Source organism: Corvus kubaryi, unplaced genomic scaffold, assembly GCF_017639235.1.
Source record: "Corvus kubaryi isolate FWS band 111438036 unplaced genomic scaffold, C.kubaryi_AGA036_p1.0 37394, whole genome shotgun sequence".
NCBI classification, from domain to species: Eukaryota; Metazoa; Chordata; class Aves; order Passeriformes; family Corvidae; genus Corvus; species Corvus kubaryi.
This window is the reverse complement of record NW_024581133.1, coordinates 13062768-13080301: the sequence shown is the minus strand read 5'-3', so window position 1 is coordinate 13080301 and position 17534 is coordinate 13062768. Positions and strand designations below refer to the sequence as shown.

General features: G+C 44.3%; 1 protein-coding gene across 1 annotated transcript in view; it reads left to right on the top strand.

Annotated features, from left to right (window-relative positions):
- Nucleotides 1-8329: 8329 nt before the first annotated feature.
- Nucleotides 8330-17534, top strand: part of PRTG (protogenin) — an 80568-nt gene continuing 71363 nt past the window's right edge. The window contains 2 exon segments of the mRNA XM_042039564.1: nucleotides 8330-8417; nucleotides 9082-9384. Of these exon segments, the coding sequence (XP_041895498.1) occupies nucleotides 8330-8417; nucleotides 9082-9384 (391 nt within the window).

Here is a 17534-nt window from a genome sequence, read left to right as displayed (position 1 = left end):
ATTTTGTAAAGATAAGAGGTGAAGTGGTGAAGTTGAAATTTTGCATGCTTAGATAGACCTGCGTTGGAAAAATGAACAACATTTTGGTCACGAAAATACTTTTCTGTACTGGAAAAGGTCCAGCTATTTGACTCTTAAGGTGCAAACAAACTGGATCAGTTGATCTCTCACTGGAGAAAGAAATGAATCCTGATCACGCTGTATCTAATTGAAGCAGCTCAATCAGTTGGTGTGGGGCTGCAGCTGCTTCAGGGCTGGGCTGTGGTGGGGAGTGGCCTGCAGGATATGACTGGTGGTGTCCTGCACTGGAGGTGTTAACAGGGCAGGCTCCCCCTGAAGCCAACAGGAGTTTGAACACCCGGCAGGATTTGGAGGGCTGCTGTCTATATGTTGAAGGTTTGCTCTAGTTAGGCATCATGCTTTGGGTGCAGCAGCTTGCTGAGGCTGGGTGGGATGGCCCCAGCCTCTCCAGACGGGATTTCCACACAGTGACTTGCAGTGGCCTGCTCCTCAACTGAGCACATTAGGCCAATTTAACTCCCTAACTTGTCATAACTGCCCCCCACATGGCACGCTTACTTTTTCCCCCTAGTTACTTAGCATGAACATTTTGGTATGTGTTCCATATGTTTATTATTTTAAACAATACAAGTTCTGTCATGTGCCAGCATCTGGCCACTGTGATCTTACAGAGGTATCTGAACATAAATGATAGCAAAATGTTATTTAGCACTTAACAAACGTAATCCTGGGCTAACGATTAGCAGCAGATAGCTGGATAGCAGCACAGTTATACTATGAGCAGCTTTAACTTCCGGTTGCTCTCCCTATGTATTCTGCAGGCATACCTGGGTATGCCACACACTAAACTGAACCAGGGAATTAATTCCAGCAAAACAAAAAAAAAGTTGTGACTTGTCCCCCAAGTTATTTCCATCAGGATTAGTTCTCTTGATTCTTTGCTTGGCCACACAACCTCTTTGCAACTGGCAGTGCTTATGCTGGTTGGCAAGTGCTAAATGGCATTAAACTGAGGGCACCTGGGGATGTGCTTCCAGCAGAGCTTCTGATCTCCTCCTGCTCTGCTGTGCCTGGGCAGGAACCAGGTGGAGACCTAAGCCAGGTTAGCAGCAATGCAGGGGAAGGAGGAATCGGGGTGGGCTGCTTTGTTTCCCCACCGTCCCTTGGGACATGCAGGGCACTGTGATCCAGCTGCCTTCATATCCTGTCCAGCCCTGGGCAGACAGTTCTTCCAGAGCCTTTAAGTAGGGGAGAACCCCACAGGCCCCCAAGTGACTCCTGCAGCCCAGCTGAGATAAAATCCCAGCAACTGCAGCTGATGGAGGCAGCAATTTGGGCATCAAAAGAAATCACCCCTGCAATGCCCGGCTTTTGGCTCCCCTCGGTTTCCCCCCCCCCCCCCCTTAGCTCACTCCTTGCACCGGGGTGTTGCCTTTAGCGGGTCAGCCCGAATTCTTGCTAAAGCCGTTTGGGTGCAAGTCACAGCTTCGTGTGGACCTTCAAACATCTCGGTCTCCATCCCCAAAGCTGTGTTGTGCACAGGGGCATTTGCAGGTCGAGCCTCTGTGTGCATGTGAGGGGGAGGAGGTGCTGGGAACATGCCTTGAAGGCTTCAAATCTGTTTATCTTCACACTCCTGAGAGGCGATCGCTCTCCCGTGACAGGGCAGTGCACTGGAGGGAGCAGCCCTGGCAGCACCGAGATAAACCGATGGGGCACAGCCTGCTTTGGCCAAGTGGCCTCTCCCTGACCAGCAATTCCTTATGTCTCTGTGAGATGAAATGGGACAAGAGCAGCAGGAAGCCTCCTCCAATCCTTCTTTTTAATAGTTCCTTGGAATAAATTGTAGATAAGAGAGACCACTTTGTTAACATGCTGAGAATGCAAAGACAAAGGAAGGGCAATCTTTCACAGCAAAAATAAATAGGTCTCTGTAGCAGGGTATATTCAGCAGTATGTCCAAATTCTAGCTAGCCTCTGACTTGCCTTGTTTTTAATTTATTTTATTTCCAATATTTGTTTTGTCATTGCAAACATATAAAGGAAAAGAGGAAGAAATTATTTGCCTGTTTCCTGTTGTAACCGCAAAGTGAAGGTAACATATAGGGATGAAAGGAGACCATATTTCATGCCTGTTGCTAAACAAATAACTGCAGAACAGTGAGTTATCATGATAAGCATGACAGACTAACAAAAAACTGCCTCTGGGAGATTCCTTTGTAGATTCAAGCACAGAAAAGGGTAACCTAGGAGATACTTTCTTTATGCTTAGTTATTCTTGGTCTGATACTTATTGTATCGACCCAGTGCCTAAACACTTTGATTTATGGAAGATAACATCAGAGTACAGTACTGCAGCATTTCCAGGATTTTGTTTGTTTCCATATTGGGGAAAGGGTTGAGAGAGAGGACTGTACTGAGAAAATTAAAAAATATATACATTGCAAATGCATTTTATGGGACTGCTCTTCTCCTCTTGCTGGCCATTCCTGTGCCTTGCAATTTCTACATATGCATAAACCCTTTATGAAAATATTCTGTGTGTTTCAGTGTGCAGATTCCAGCTGCTGCTGCCAGTCTGCTGGCACTTTGGTCCCACGCCAGCTACGTGCTGAGGACTTTCCTCCCAGGAGTGCTGAGCACTCCTGAGCTCAGAGGAAGTAAATGGTGCTCAGCTCCTTGTTTGAGAGCCCAAGGTGGCATGGCAGAAGTGTGCAGGCTGCCTGGCGTGGGAGATGTTCATGGTGGTTTCGCTGATCCAAGCTGCTGTCCCATGCTATTGCCACACCTTCTGCTCCATGTTGCAACCCTTGGTGTTTCTACACCTAAGAACCAGGCTAGGGAGATAAACCAGGAGAAAAACTCTACTGAAAAACAGAAAGGATTTTCTGGCAGGTTATGTGTTCAGAGAAGTTCACTGAAGCAGAGGAGCATCAGCTGTGGCATGAAGGCCAGAAGAGAGAGCTTGGAGCTGCAGTAAATCCAAACTCCACACCATGAAGTCTTTACACTGTATGTGAGGACAGGAGCACATCTGGGATCAGATATGCCCCTTTCTCTGTAGCTGTGTGGTTTGTTTGAAGTACCAAGATCTGGTGGGTTGCATCTAGGAAACAGCAGGCTGACAGACCAAAAATACTTAGGTATTTTTCACGCCTTCCAGTAGCAGCAAATGGGCATGGCAGAGCAAGGGATTGCACTTTTCCAGATCCCTGTGAGGTTGCTCTTCCAAACTGCATGTGGTTACCTCTGGCAGCAGGGAGGAGGATGTTGGGGTGTCATCCATCTCCTGCTGAAATTCATGGCAGGGTTCCTCTTCATTCTGGTGTGATGAGCCTTAGACAGTGGGGGTAAACATCTGGAGGCTGCCTCTGGGGCACTGTGAAACAACCTGGCAAAGGTGCACCACTGATTTGGGCCAGTGAAGCACCAGAAGGTGGCTGGAAGGGGAAACAAATGCTAATATAGCAAATAATTGTATTGCTTTCACTTTGGAGTTGTTGTTTTATGATGAGGTGAGATCTGTGTTCAAATCCCTTTGTCAGGGTGTGCTTTTCCTGTACAGGAAGGCTCCCTGGAGAGAAAGTTCATTAGCATTCCAAGGGCTCAGCCCAAAGTGTGCTTGCCCTTCTGCTCATCGAAAGAGTGAATCTCCTTTGAGAAGGCAATGGAGATGGTAACTGTATACAGGTTTAGAATGAAACAAGAATCTACTAAGTGACCAAATGTACCAAAAGTAAACATTTTTATGGTGGGTCTTAATAGAGTTAGTGTAACATACTTAACATCTGGGAATACAGTTGTAACTGGGTCAGGAGTTCGGCATGAGAAACAAGAAAGTGTCTAAACATGCTTACAGTGACACCAGATCAAAAACACTCAGAGCAAGAACTATAAGGACAAAACGAACTTCCCTGAAAAGAAGAGCTGATTACACCCTGCCAGGAGTGCAGCATCATGGCAGCCCCTTAGCTGGGCTTTGGGTACTCTGAAGGCAGAGCTGGCTGGTGCAATTTGCAGTAATTCCCCTGTAGTTAATAGCTTTCTGACAATTACCACTGCTCCCAGACTGCCCTGGGCTGCAGCTCCAGTACTGCTACAGCCACACTCAACTGCCTGTGCTGCCGGTACCCTGCAGTGCCTGTAGCTCCAGCTTCCTCCACACCAGCAGTGACACTCAGCAGCTCCTACTAGCAGGGCTGGAGGATGAACTGGGACCTGGCACTGGTAGCAGGGAAGGGCTGAGCCTGTGGGGGACCATGATAATGATTATATGTCTGTTTGAAAATGGATTTGGGCTCCAGGACCCTACTACCATATCTTACAGGCTACAGCTAATTGAAGATAGTGTTGTGATTGCACATATTCCAATGGGGACTCTTTAAACTGCTGTAAATAACTCTCTCTCCACCTCTCCTGTTTCCCACCCAGAGGTGCTTGTTCCTCTCCTTTTCTGTTCCGTGACGTTATGGTGTTAGAGCACAGCCATGTGAAGCCAAAACAGGAGAAGAGACCATGTGAGTAAAACCACTTTCCCATTTCTGAGCTTGTTAGATCAGGTGGGATGCAGCAGCATGTGGGAACCCAGCTCAGGCCATTTGTGGCCATGCCAAACACCATCCATGCTGCTGTGACAGCTTTTTCCAGGCCACAGGGATGAAAGAGCTAACATGATGCTATTCATTTTCCCAGACAAGGGTGAAATGCTCAGTGCAAAACTGACCACAGAGCAAACAGGTCTGTTTCTGGTTTAAGCTGAAGGAGAGGTAAATGTTCTAACACCAGAAAAATCTTATTCTAATGTGGGAAGAAACTGCATTCTCCATCCTAGGTTTGTGACTGCAGTGATCTCATAAATACAGAGTTCACCTTGGGAAGGTCCAGTTACAGCAAATTTTCAGCTTCTTTCCTTTTCCTGAGGCTGCTCATTCCATCCCAGAGAAGACTCCTGCCTATCAGTTGTCTTTCTAGAGATGTTGGTAATAAGTTAGACAAAGCGTATAAACACCATGATCATGAGATTTCATTAACGTTTGGAAAATCCCTCTCTTTGGTTCATAATAGTACCAAAATTCTGGATTTTACAGCCCTAGCTCAGTTTAGCAGTCCTGGATGCATTGCCAGCTGCCTATGGAGCAAACCCTTGAGTCAGATCTGTTCATATCAATCTGATATTTAAAATCTTTCCTTCCAGGAAACATATAGATTTGTCTGGCCAGGGCTGAGGCTGAAATGCAGCATAAAAATCAGGTTATTTACAGACAGTAACCTGGACAGCATGTTGTTGTTCCAGCCATGGATAGCACTTCAAAGAGAGCTCTTACTACTGACTTGTGTTTTAAGACATTGAAGAGCTGACTGCTCAAATATTACAAGTTATTATTTCTTTGAAAGATGTGTGCAGCTTGTTTGCAGACCCAAAAATCTAAGAGAAAACATAGAAAAGGGTTTATATGGGTTTGAAAAGAACCACAAAAGCTGGGGAAATCTGGATAGCCAAAAATACAGCTTGAGTCAAGGAAAAAAGTCTGTGTTGGTGACAGAAGAAAAATTGCTGCCTTGCAGCAAAGTACGCATAGCTTTGTTTATGTTGGTTGGCAACCTCTTGTACTCCTGGACTGCCTTTCTGTCTTTCTCAAGATAGTGCTTCTGAAATGGTTGGCCAAGTAGATAATTGGGTTCATTGGCTGCATATTTACAAATATGGTGTATTTGACAAAGTTACAACTGGCAGTGCCTTTAAACTGTGGTTCAGTGAGTTTATCAGTTATATATGAATTTAGATATGTTATCGCAAGTCTGCACTATCTCTAACCCAATTAATTACTGGGAAATGTGTTAAAATAATGAATCCTGACAAATTAAAGAGGGAGAGTTTATACTTATCTAGCTATTGAACTGCTTAGTTCTAGGAAGAATTGTATTACTTATTTTGTTAAATAGAAATGTCAAAATTAAAATATTGGCATTTGTAGCTGCCCAGACACAGGCACAGGAAGCATTCCAGAGGGAAGCACTTTCTTTTTAGGCCATTTAATACAAATATTGCATTTGATCTCATGAGTCAAAATCTCCTGCTGGCACAGTGTAGTCCAGGGAGATGGTAAAGCAGTTTCGCCATCACAGCAGAATACAGCAGTGAGCACAGACAACACAGCTAAGGCAAACCAGCCCACAAATAGGACAGGACTACAATTTCCTCTCTCTGTGTTGGCTTTTTTTTGTCCCCTGGTCAACTCAGACCAACCCCTCCTTCAAAAAAGGTCAGTGAGTTGGGCAAGGTGTTCCCCTGGGGCAGGTGGGGTAGTGTCCAGTGCTGGACAGTACAGCTCAGCCATCCGCTCATGCCTGCAGGAAGCAGTGCCAAAGTCTGCCGGAAAATGACCTCACATCTCCCAGGGACAGCTCCAACCACTCCACCAACTGACCAAGGCACCTGGCATAGAAATGTTACTGGATACTGCATTCCCTATTGTATTTTTCTTCTAGGTGTGCTGAGCTCCTCAAGGAAATCTCAAATTCAGGTCATGCTGATGAACCAGAGTTTAGCAGGAGAGAATACAGTACCAACATGAGGTGCAGATGAAAGCAGTGAGTTTACCATGAGAAAGAATGAATATTTAGTCATTAATGCTCAAAAATAATGTAAGCAAAACTGCTTGTGATTTTTTTTCATAGTTCACACTTTTCTGATTAGATAAATTAAAACACTGAGGAAAATTGAAAAATACTGGATCAAGTGGATCCTGTTGCTCTATTTAGTCCTATTTGGACACCAAAACAGTGCATTTGCAGTTCTGCTCTGTAAAGTGACTGAAACTGTCTGGATGCCTTTTGGGTAAGTGATTTGCATGTAAAGCAAATATTTCCTAATTACCCTACCTGAAAACTCTGCTTGTATATTTTTGACAAGTGGAGAAGATGATGTAGGTCAAACTATGGCTTTACATCACATTTTAGTAGTTCTGATTTTCTCCCAAAGACTTTCAGAAGAGTCACTGACTCGGGCTGTAGCCAGTCCTGGTGATGATGCAGCAGAAGGGACTGGTTTGGCTGCCAGCTCTCAGCTCTGTGAGCTTTGCAGTGCTGGCAGGAACAAAAAGCAGTAAAAACTTGCCTGTCAGTGAAGTCAGCAGCTCTCACAATGAATGCAAACATAAGGTAAATCTGCTGAGTAAGAAGATGCCTTCCTACGCAGTAACTTTAGAAACTAGAAATCTGAACAGACAAAAAAAGAGATTAAAAATTTGCTTGCTGCAAGCATGGGGTAAAATTAGGGGTGGAACGGAAAGCTTAAGTGATAGCGGCAGCATTTGATGGTATCTCCCATACGCATTATCCAGAGGGTGGTGACAGCATGATTCTCAAGCCATGTTTGCAGTTTAGGTTGCATTTTGGCAAGCTAGTTCGCGGCAGATGTAAGCGTAAGGCTGTTTTCTGAGGATGCAAGTGAAGGGCAGCTCATCCTCGACAGCACAGTGCTGTTCCATGTGGCCATCTGGAAGTGGTTTTATTGGTGCTGTAGGATGGGCTCAGTGAGAATCAATAACAAAATTGGCTTTTTTTTTTTTTTTTCTGGTCAATGCCCATCCTCAAGTCAAACATTTGTCTGCATGTACGGGAAGGCCAGTTTTATCTGGGTGTGAGGTGCTCTGGCACACCTGGACAGTGCTGCACCTGTGCCGGGCAGTGCAGGGTCTACTGCTCAGCACCTCCCCTGGTTCGGTGCTCTGGGCGGACAGCTCTGGGTTTGGCACAGCCCTTCGGTAACGCCGCGCCGGGTCCAGCGCACGTGTTGCCGATGCTCGCCATGCCGGTGAGCCGTGAGATGTCCCGGGGGAGCCCGGTGTCCCGGGGGAAGGCATGGCCGGCAGCTCCTGCCGCGGCTGGAGGGCTCAGCCCGCCCGCCGAATACCGCAGCCGGCAGCGCCTGCCCGGCTCAGGGGTCGGCGGAGCTGCGGTCGGGTCCCGGTGCTGTCCGGGAGGGGCCGCCTCTGCGGGGCCGTGCTCGGCCCAGATGGCGCCGGAGCCCGCGGCCCCTCGTGCGCGGGGCTGGCCGGCCCTGCCGCCCCCCGGCCCCGGCGCATTGTCCGCCGCGACCCCCCGCCCTGCGGCCCGCCCCGTCCAGCGGCGTCCCTCCCTCCCTCCTCCGGCCGGTCCTGCCCCGCCCCTCGCCCCTCTTCTCCCCAAAGGCCAATGGAGACGAGATGCAGAGAGTAGGGCCGGGACGGGCGCGCCGGGGCCGCTCCGTCCGTCCCCAGTCTCCTCCCCTCGCCCGCTGACCGGTCTGTGGAGCGGCCGGCGGGGCATGCCAGCCGCGTCCCGCTGAATGGCGCCGCTCCGCCGCCGGCCGCTGCTGCGGGCGCTGCTGCCGCCGCTGCTGCTCTCGCTGCCAGGTGAGTCCGGCCGGCCCGCGCCCCATTGTCCGCCCGCGCCCCGGCCCCGCTGCGGCCGCCGCACGTGGCTTTATTTATCCGGCATCGGCGGGACCGGCCGGGAGGGACGGGAACCGGCGGCGGCTCCGCGCTTTGTTCGCGCCGCGACGGGGCCGTGAGGGGTGCGGGCGGTGCGCGGCCCCTCCGCGCTCTGGTGAGGGGTTTTCGCTAACGATTCCTTGTAAAATCAGCCTTTTTACGACGCGCCCCGCTCCGGCTGCTTTGGCAGGCTTGTAAAATTAGCGAGTGGGCCGGGCGGAGCCGTCGCACCTGTGTGGCCGCCCCGGCGCTGCGCGCCCCGCGGCTCCCGGGATCACCGCGTACCCCGCCCGTGCTGTGGCGGTGCCCGAGCCGGTGTGGAAGGCGCTGGCTCTCTGGCTCCTTGGCTTTTTGCAGCCTGAGGGCTTCGCGCCGCTTGGAGTCAGTACCAAGTTTCCCCAGAGTTGTCCGAGTTCGGAGCGCTCGGAGCGTGTGATAGCGACAGCTTCACCTCGTGCTGTGGGTTCCGCGGCATGACTCGCGGCTCACAGTGCTTGGTAACTTGCACGTCTCTGCTCACATGTCTGTCCTTACAGGCAAAATGTTTTGTTGTTTGTTGTTTTTTTTTTTTTTCCTTCTCTCTTAGGAGTGTGGTGCTTTAGTGAACTGTTTTTTGTGAAAGAGCCTCAGGACGTTACTGTCTCAAGGAAGGATCCGGTGGTTTTAGACTGCCAAGCCCGTGGTGAAGCTCCTGTAACTATTACATGGCTGAAAAATGGAGGCAAAGTGTCTGAAAATGAACGGATCTACACTTTATCCAATGGCTCGTTGTATATCAGTGAGGTGGAAGGAAAGAAGGGAGAACTGTCTGATGAAGGATTTTACCAGTGCTTAGCTCTGAACAAATATGGGGCCATTCTCAGTCAAAAAAGCCACCTTACACTAGCAAGTAAGTCCCAGCTCCTGTTTATTAACCTGCTCGTGAGTTTGTGACAGCAGTTCCCTGAACAGCACACAACAACCTATCATTTTGATTGTGTACCTGAAAAGTTAAAATGCAAAATTATGGAGTAATTCTAGAGAACCTTTATTTCTTTTTAAATGTTTAAAGATTATGAGAAAAACTTATGGTGGTCCCTTTTTGAGTCTCTGCTGTGGCAGAAGTGGTGCAGGCGCCTGTGAGACCTCTTGGGCAGTGGTGCCTTGTGTGGGTGGCTTATGTGTGTCACCAGTCTCTGGAGCAGGTGGTGATGCAGAGTAATGCTGGCTACAGAAGTCCTGGGTCTTGTTTCCCAAGTGCTGTTCTAGCAGCCTGACAAGGGTTATCTACAGAATTGATTAAAAAAACCAAAAAAATTCCTTGTTCGGTAGCTTGATGTTGTGTTGTGCCGTCTTGGGGCAGGTGGAATGATTAATATAGATGTTTATCTCTGGAGAGGGAAGAGGGGAAAGGTTTTCTGGCCAACTGTAAGGCCTTGCTTTTCTGACATGTGTTCAGCCAAGCAGGTGTGGATGCTATTCCTTTTGGGACTCCTCTGGAACCTCCCACAAGGGCCTGTTATGTGTTTCCACTAGGAAGCGAGAGTCGCGTTTCTGGAGTGACTCCCTGCTGCTGGATGAATGGTGAAGGAAATAATTGTGTCTAAGTGCTTTTATGGCTTTAACAGACTGACCCCGGGTGTTTGTTGCCCTCTATTTTCCTATCATCTTTAAACATTGAGCAAGAGATGTGTGTGAGGAATGGAATGCTGTGCCTTTTTCCATGGCAGTGCAGAGCTTTGCCACTAGACTACTTCTACAACATGATCTCCTTTTGCTTCCCAAAAGTACATAGGAATGTACTTTTCAAAGAAAAGTAAATTTTGGCAAAGTAAAGAAAACTTTCATTTCAAAGAAAGTATAACACAGAGAGTACACAGTTTATGTAGTCTTCTCATGTTCCCTCTATAATAGGACTTAACTGATGAATTTAATCTAATAGGAAAAGACTTCCTTTGACCTCTTCGACCCTGTTTTTAGTAGCAAGTTGCATAAAACTGGTGCTGGTACCTCTGTGAAAACTTGACATTAGTTCTAAGTTGCAGCTTTTACTAAATTCAACATGACAATAGTTATTGAAATTGGTACATTAGCTTACATTAAAAGATGTGTGAATGTTAACATTTGTTAGGTTTTTTTCTGTGTCCTTCTGACCTGATTGTAAAAACTGTCCACAAGATCCCCCAGGAAGGTGAGAAAAGCCTTGTTCAGTGAGCCAGAGCATTGGGTGGTTCAAAACCATTCTGGAAGCAGGTGGCTCCAAGTGAATGCTGAGTTTTCACATGCTGTAAGAATGTGAAACTCTGGACTGTTCATTTCAAAAACCTGCCTATGTATTACTTTTTATCTTGCTCATGTACAGGATTAATAGACTAAGTAATTCTTGGGTGCTTTTGGTAAAATGGTGAAAAATGAAGTATTACAATTTTTGACATTTAAATTCACCTCACTCAGAGTGTCAGCATGATTAAAAATTAGACAAGAAAACCCTTCTAAAGAGGATAGAATTTTTTTTTGTTGTTGTTAACCAACATAAAGCTAAGCAGCCAAGTGGCTGATGCATTCTATGTGTAGGTCTGGAAAATTCAGGGCCACTTTAAACTGGAAACATTGCAGGATGAGCTCTATGCTTAATACCGGAGAACTTCCGGAATAGTACAGAGCATTATAGTAGAATAGCATGGTAATGCAATTGTAGTATTTGGATTTATTCAGACAATACTGGGCTTCTGTAAATGTTTGCTTCTAGCATACACATTGTTTCATCAGAAAGGTGGTTTAATTTTGCTGATTTTCACCAAGGAAGACTTGTGAACCAATAGATTGCATGCTGTGGAATGAGATTCTTGTTTTGCAGCCCTTTTCTTTTTCCTTCCCCCCTTCTCTGTGGACTGTGACAAAAGGTTTCTTTTTCTTCTTTGAATACTTGAAAGGCTTTCTATGGCTGTTGGAGAAAACTGGAAGAGATAGCGGATCCATAATGATCACAGTAGGTGTTGTTGACTTAGTGATTAAGTGGTTAACTAGTGGCCAAACATGAAGTTATCCTATGTAGCAGTCTCTTCTCTTTAGTCATGCGCCAATATGACTCGTTTCAGATTGTCATCTTTACTGTAAAGCTATGAAATGTGGCAGCAATTTGTATTGTGATAATTTGGAGCCCATAAAACATGTGCAAAATTAGTTTTCTCTCATTTTCACAGTGTTTCTGCCTGCTCTCACGAACTGATTGAACTTTGCAGACGTTTTAAGTGAAATAAATGAAAGTCTTGTCGGGGGATTTTGTAGCCTTACAATTTTTCTTTTTAGAAGCAGTTGTCAGTTGCTGCAAAGGCAAATTACCTTGTGGTCAGGGTACAGAAGGAACTATACATATTAAACAGGTGGAGAATAGGCATTAAATGGGCATTCTTTCTTTGGAGGAAAAAAGCAAATGCTCTCTTCAGTTACTGGTAGCAGCAGGGTGTGAGGATGTTCTTTTACTTTGCCTGGTCAGAGGTTTTTCCAATAAGCTTATCTTTTGCTTCAGAATTGTAATGTTTAGTGTTGCATTTGGAAATCAAAAACTTTAATCTGTCCAAGAGTTTAAGATCTGAACACACAAGGAGATCAGGTCTTGGTTTCTAAACTTAGAAACTGGAAGCTGAAGGTTGCACTCTTGGCAAGAATTCCATTATTCATGTGCAAATTAAGAATTCACAGGGTTAAAAGGTTAGAAACTGGCCAGGATGAGGTTTACCCTTGTGATAAAGAGCAGATGACCCTCATTCATTGGCCAAAGCTTTCATGTAGCTCCTCTGCAAAGTTAGTGATTGCCATGAATTGTTCTTGAGGAATGCAGAAATTCAAATGTGAGCAGGCCTTTCCTTAAGTGTCACTATGGAGCCTTATCTCCCGAGCACATCAGAGTAGGTCTGGCAGGGACAGGGTTCCTCCCTAGAGGCCCCAAGGCTTTGCTTTCCTGTTGTTCATCCATGCACAAAAGAATTTGACTAATTTAGGGCTCTTTTTTTTTTTTGTGAGATCCCCCTACTTTTTTAGAAGGAAGCTCTGGTGCTGAGGTGGTGCTTAAGTAAAACTAAATATTAGTTTCAGTACATGCTTGTAGTTACTTCCAAAGCTGGCTGATTGATGTGGGAGCAGAGGAGGAGGTCCTATCTGCTTCTTTGTGAGGCAACATGGGGGGGGAAATGGTACTACTTAAGAGCATGACTTACTCAAAATTCAACTTTTGTCACTGCTACTGAGAGAGATCCCTTTTAACTGAATATAAAGGGAATGGAGACTCCAGCGAAAGTCCTTTTGGTACAACTTGGAATCAGCCAAAAGTAAACAAGCGGAGATTTTTGTTTTCCTGCATTTTAAAATTTAGATTTAACCAAAGTTAACCAAGATTTTGTCTAAAAATAAAGCTCGACTTGCAATAAGATATTATTCAGGAGAAATGGAGAAGGTGGATCATGTTCTGAAGCTGGTAACATGGGCACTGGGCAGTGATTGGATAGGTTGCTCACTGTTTATTTCCTTTTCACAAAAAGTGGAAATGGAATTCTTGAGATGGATGGTATATAAACAGCATTCCTAGATAACCCTTTCTCCTCTTGTAACTTGGCTGAACTGATTTTAATGTTTGTGAATTACAAGAAATGTAAGCCTAATTCTTCTTGTACAGGTTTCTGCATTGCACAAGAGGGAAAGGTTATGCAAGCAGAAGGTTTCTGGGAACATGTTCCTGGAGGGAAACTCTGTGTGTGCCCACTGCACTGCAGTTTGTGGAATGCTGGGCCCTTTACACATAGCAGGCTATCCTTTGTGGAAAGTTCGTAATTTTGCTTACCTGCTGAGGCAGTGATTTGACTTCTGGTCCTGCCAATAATTGGCTGTATTTATGTTTTTATAGCCTAATAGCATCTTTTGCTCTGCTTTTAAATATTTGCACTGAAGAGTGCATCCAGCTGAGCCTCTTTCTGTACTGTGACAATCATGTTTCCTTAGCTGTTCCAGCTGTTCGTTCCCACTTTGGCATTGTGCTGTACCTTGTGTGGGCACAGCTGCATGTGTAGCTAACTGAGCATGGACTAGTCTGGGTTAAAATAATAGAATTAAAACAAAAGATGGTGTTTAACCCAGATGAGTTCCCTAATATGGTTTGTCTTGGAGCCACTCACAGTGATTGCACTGGTGTAACTGAGAGGACTGGTGTGGAGGTTGGAAGACTTAGTGGGGACAGGGGAAGGCTAAGGAAACTTAGACTCATTAAACTACAGTCTTTGTGAAACATGTAAGCAAAAATTTTGCCCTTCTGCTACTGATTTTTTAAAAAAATAATTTAGTATCTTGCCTTAAAATAACAGGATTAATAGCTGTGGTCTAACAATATAGTTTTCATTTTCTATGGAATCTGTCATTTCAGGTGTCTTTCAAATGCGTATAAAACTCAAAGGTATGTTTAATTATTTTAAATAGTAATGGAGAGAGGTACAAATTGTGAGAAAGAAAGGTGGTGTTAGAGGGCAGAAGTGGTTTTGGACTGTGGTGGAAGTGAAATGGCAAATGGCAGCTGTAGCCAATAGTCTTGTATTGAAAGAGATCCAAAGTCTTAATGCTGTAGAACTGGTGTGGTTACACACAGCTTGAGGAACCTGGTGATCTAGGTTTTGACAAGTGCTGACCTACTGCTGTTGCTTTGATTGGTTGATTTGAATATCCTGAGAGAAAAATTTATTTCTAAGCTGAGAGTGAACATGGCTGATCCTTAGTGCATTTAAATTCCAGTATTTTTAGGCAGGAGGATGAGGTTCCAATGTCTTAGTCAGCCATGTCAGTTGATAACAATGAAGAAGAACTGTAAGATTTTTGTTCTTTAACTGAGATATCCTTGAGAAATAAGAAAACTGAGAAATATTATCTTTCTTAACCCTTTTTATTGTAGTATTTTCCTCTACAACTCTCCAAGTGTATTTTGACCTGAAGTCCTGCAGCACATTGACAGAAGACAATTATCCTTTTAAGACACAACCATACTTTTTTTTGGTGGTGGTGGTACTAGGGAATTCCCTCCTTTTTCAGCAATGACTGGGCTGCACTTGTAAGAGTCTTCCACAGAATAAGGAATGTGCTTTTATGTTGTTACCAAGATTAAAAAAAACCCCAAAAACTTAGTGCACATGAACAGTGTTCATTTCCACTACCATGTTACTTGAGAAGTGAGCTTTTTATGGATTTTCTCAACACCTCAGTTTCAAATTTGTGTCAAGACTAATGCCAGACTGAGGCCTTCCATGCCCTTGCTTTTCTTCCTAGCTAGTAACACCAAAGCTGTTAGGGTTTATTTACTAGTTTTTATCAATGTAACTTTACAATATATAAAGTTTTTACTAGTGTCCCTTTTAAAAGACTGTTCAATCTTTTTGTCAGTGTATTCTGTAGCTAAAGCTAATAAAAACTTCACCTACATGAGAAGTATTGAAGGAAAACATGGTGCTGTGCTACATGTTGTTCAGAGCTGTGACCAAAAGCACTCACTTGTTACCTGCTGCAAATTCTGTGTGTGCTATGTGCACTAGCCTATGGAGATTCCTTTCCTACTTGCAAGCAATGTATGGCAGCAAAAGATGCTGTTCTGTTCCTGCAGTGTGGTGCTCCCCCCCACTGCTCCCTTTCTTCCCCCTCCCTTTTTCTCTGCATTTCTTGGTGTAGAAATTGTTGAAAAGGCATTCAGTAAGGCCCCCTTTTGTCAGCCAGCTCTGATTATCCTGAAGAAAAGGATCTCACTCTGAGCAGTTGTTTGCCTAGAGACTTGTTGTCACGTCTTCACAATTTAACAGCTGTGGCTATTGATGGTGTGCAGAACAATTTAAGACAATGACAAAAGAGAATCTTGGAGGAAGAATTTAAAAGTTACTAAGCGTTTTCCTACAGAAATATGGTCATGCCCATTGTTGGACAAATTTGTGCTTAGTATTTGTTTGTTTTCCTCAGGATTTTGTATTTTCTCCACACTTTATCTCCAAAATTGTGGACATAATCTTTATTTAGTTTTGCTTTTCTGTTTTGTTTTGTTTCTGTTTCATCAATAGGCCCAGCTGTTAAATTGGGATTGATTACTTCCAGTCTTTATAACTGGTAATCACCACCTAAGTGAAAAAGTAATCAACAATGTCAAGACTCCACATTTTGTTGAGTAAGTGTGGGTTGTATGGTCAACATTAGTTACTAGGGTCAACCTCTAGGTAGCTTTTAAGCAACAGCATTTTAAGCAGTGTCTACATTTAAATGTTGATTGTCTCAGCAACTGAGTTAAAGGTGGAAAAAAAATTGCACTAGATCACTTGTGTTGGGAGGTAGAAATCCATTTGGCAGCCTTCCAAAACCTGCATCTGTAGTGGAAACAATTTTTGGTTGTATAGATTAAATTGTTACTTTTTAAAGACATAAACAGCAGACTTAGGGAAGAGATGGCTGTGAAACCACCTGAGTATGGACAGTTTGCCTAAGACTTAGTGTATGGAATTATTGTAACCTCCTCCTCTGTTTTTTCTGTATGTAAAAACTTTGGAGGGAGATGGCCTTCCTAATTTATTAGAGGAAAATAAGAATAAGCATTACTAGACAGATTTTTTTCCCTGCTTCTTTTACTTTGTTTCCTACCTCTCAATAATAAGTCTATTGGTTTTGCTGGGGGGGTTTTTTGTTGTTTTTTTTTTTGTTTGTTTGTTTTGTTTGGTTTTTTTCCCAATTAAATCAAATTTTGTCTTAGGTGAGTGGAAGTTTTTATTTGTTTTTAACAACATAAATGCCCTCAAAGACAAAATAAACTAAGTGGCATCTGGATAATATGGTTAGCATCTCAAGGCCCTTTTCAAAGTGCTTGTTTCTCAAGTGCCCATCTCTTGTACTTCTGGTAGAGGTTTCTGACACAGCAGTGCATCTGCAGCTTAGGGAAATAGAATCTAGGTATCATTTCCCCCAGAGGCAGAAAGGTTTGCTCCTGAAGTTCACTTAGATTCTTATTATCAAAACCCAAAAATGACAGAATGTGTAATCTTTGTATTTTATGGGGTAAAAATTTCAGGGTTCCTGAGTCTTTCTGTGCCAGTATTACACATTAAACAACTTTTAAAACTCCCACTGTGGTCAGGGTCTGACTTCTCTGACTTCGGCTAATGAGAAAACTGTAAATTTTTCAGTAGTTAAGCTTGAGCAAGTTATGTTTGCTTCTAGCCTGCACACTGTAGCAATAGTATTCTGTAAGTACCTACTTGTTTACAGGATGTCAGAGCAGTAGAATGCAATGTGAGAAATGAAATACTGAAAATGAACTTGTTGTAAAAGACATAGGAATGCTGACAACAAGCTTTATATCCAAAGCTTTTATCAGGATTATATCATTTGAGGCAAAAGTTGCAATGTACCAAGACACTACTTCACCATCTCTGGCAGGGTTACTGGGGAGAAAGAAAGTCCACAGAGAGTGCAGTTATTTAACCTTCTGTAGTCATGATTCTTGCATTTATACCTGTTTTAACTGACTTCCTCTTCTGATTAAAATAATGAGAATATACCCGTATTCCCATAAATTATTTGAAAGGGGTTTTTTGACGTTGTTTCTGCATGTAGGCAAAGCTTTGGGGAAAGGAATGACTCCTGGAACACAAATGTCTCTTCTTCTCAAGACCTCACAGCTACATTTTTACTTGTATTTTACCGATTTTTTCAATGGTAGAATAGTGCTAAGCAAATGACACCTCCAGCCTTGGAGAAGAACTGTGTTTGAAAGCAGTGTCTGCCATCAGAATCCTGGTACAATTCTCCTGGACAGTGGGGAGTAAGATGATTGCTGTTTCAGGATGGTGGCAGAAATGTATTGTGAAAAGCATGAAGCCAGCTGCAGAGGGGGTCTTTGATATATTTTCCCATCTACAGAATCTTAGGAAGAAAACTTCCTGTGTACTGACTGATACCAAGGGACTGGTGGTCGGATGGGTTTGGTCTCAAAACATTGCGATTCACTGTATCTGTATTCTGGTGTGGAACATCTTTGCCAAGCACATGTTTTAG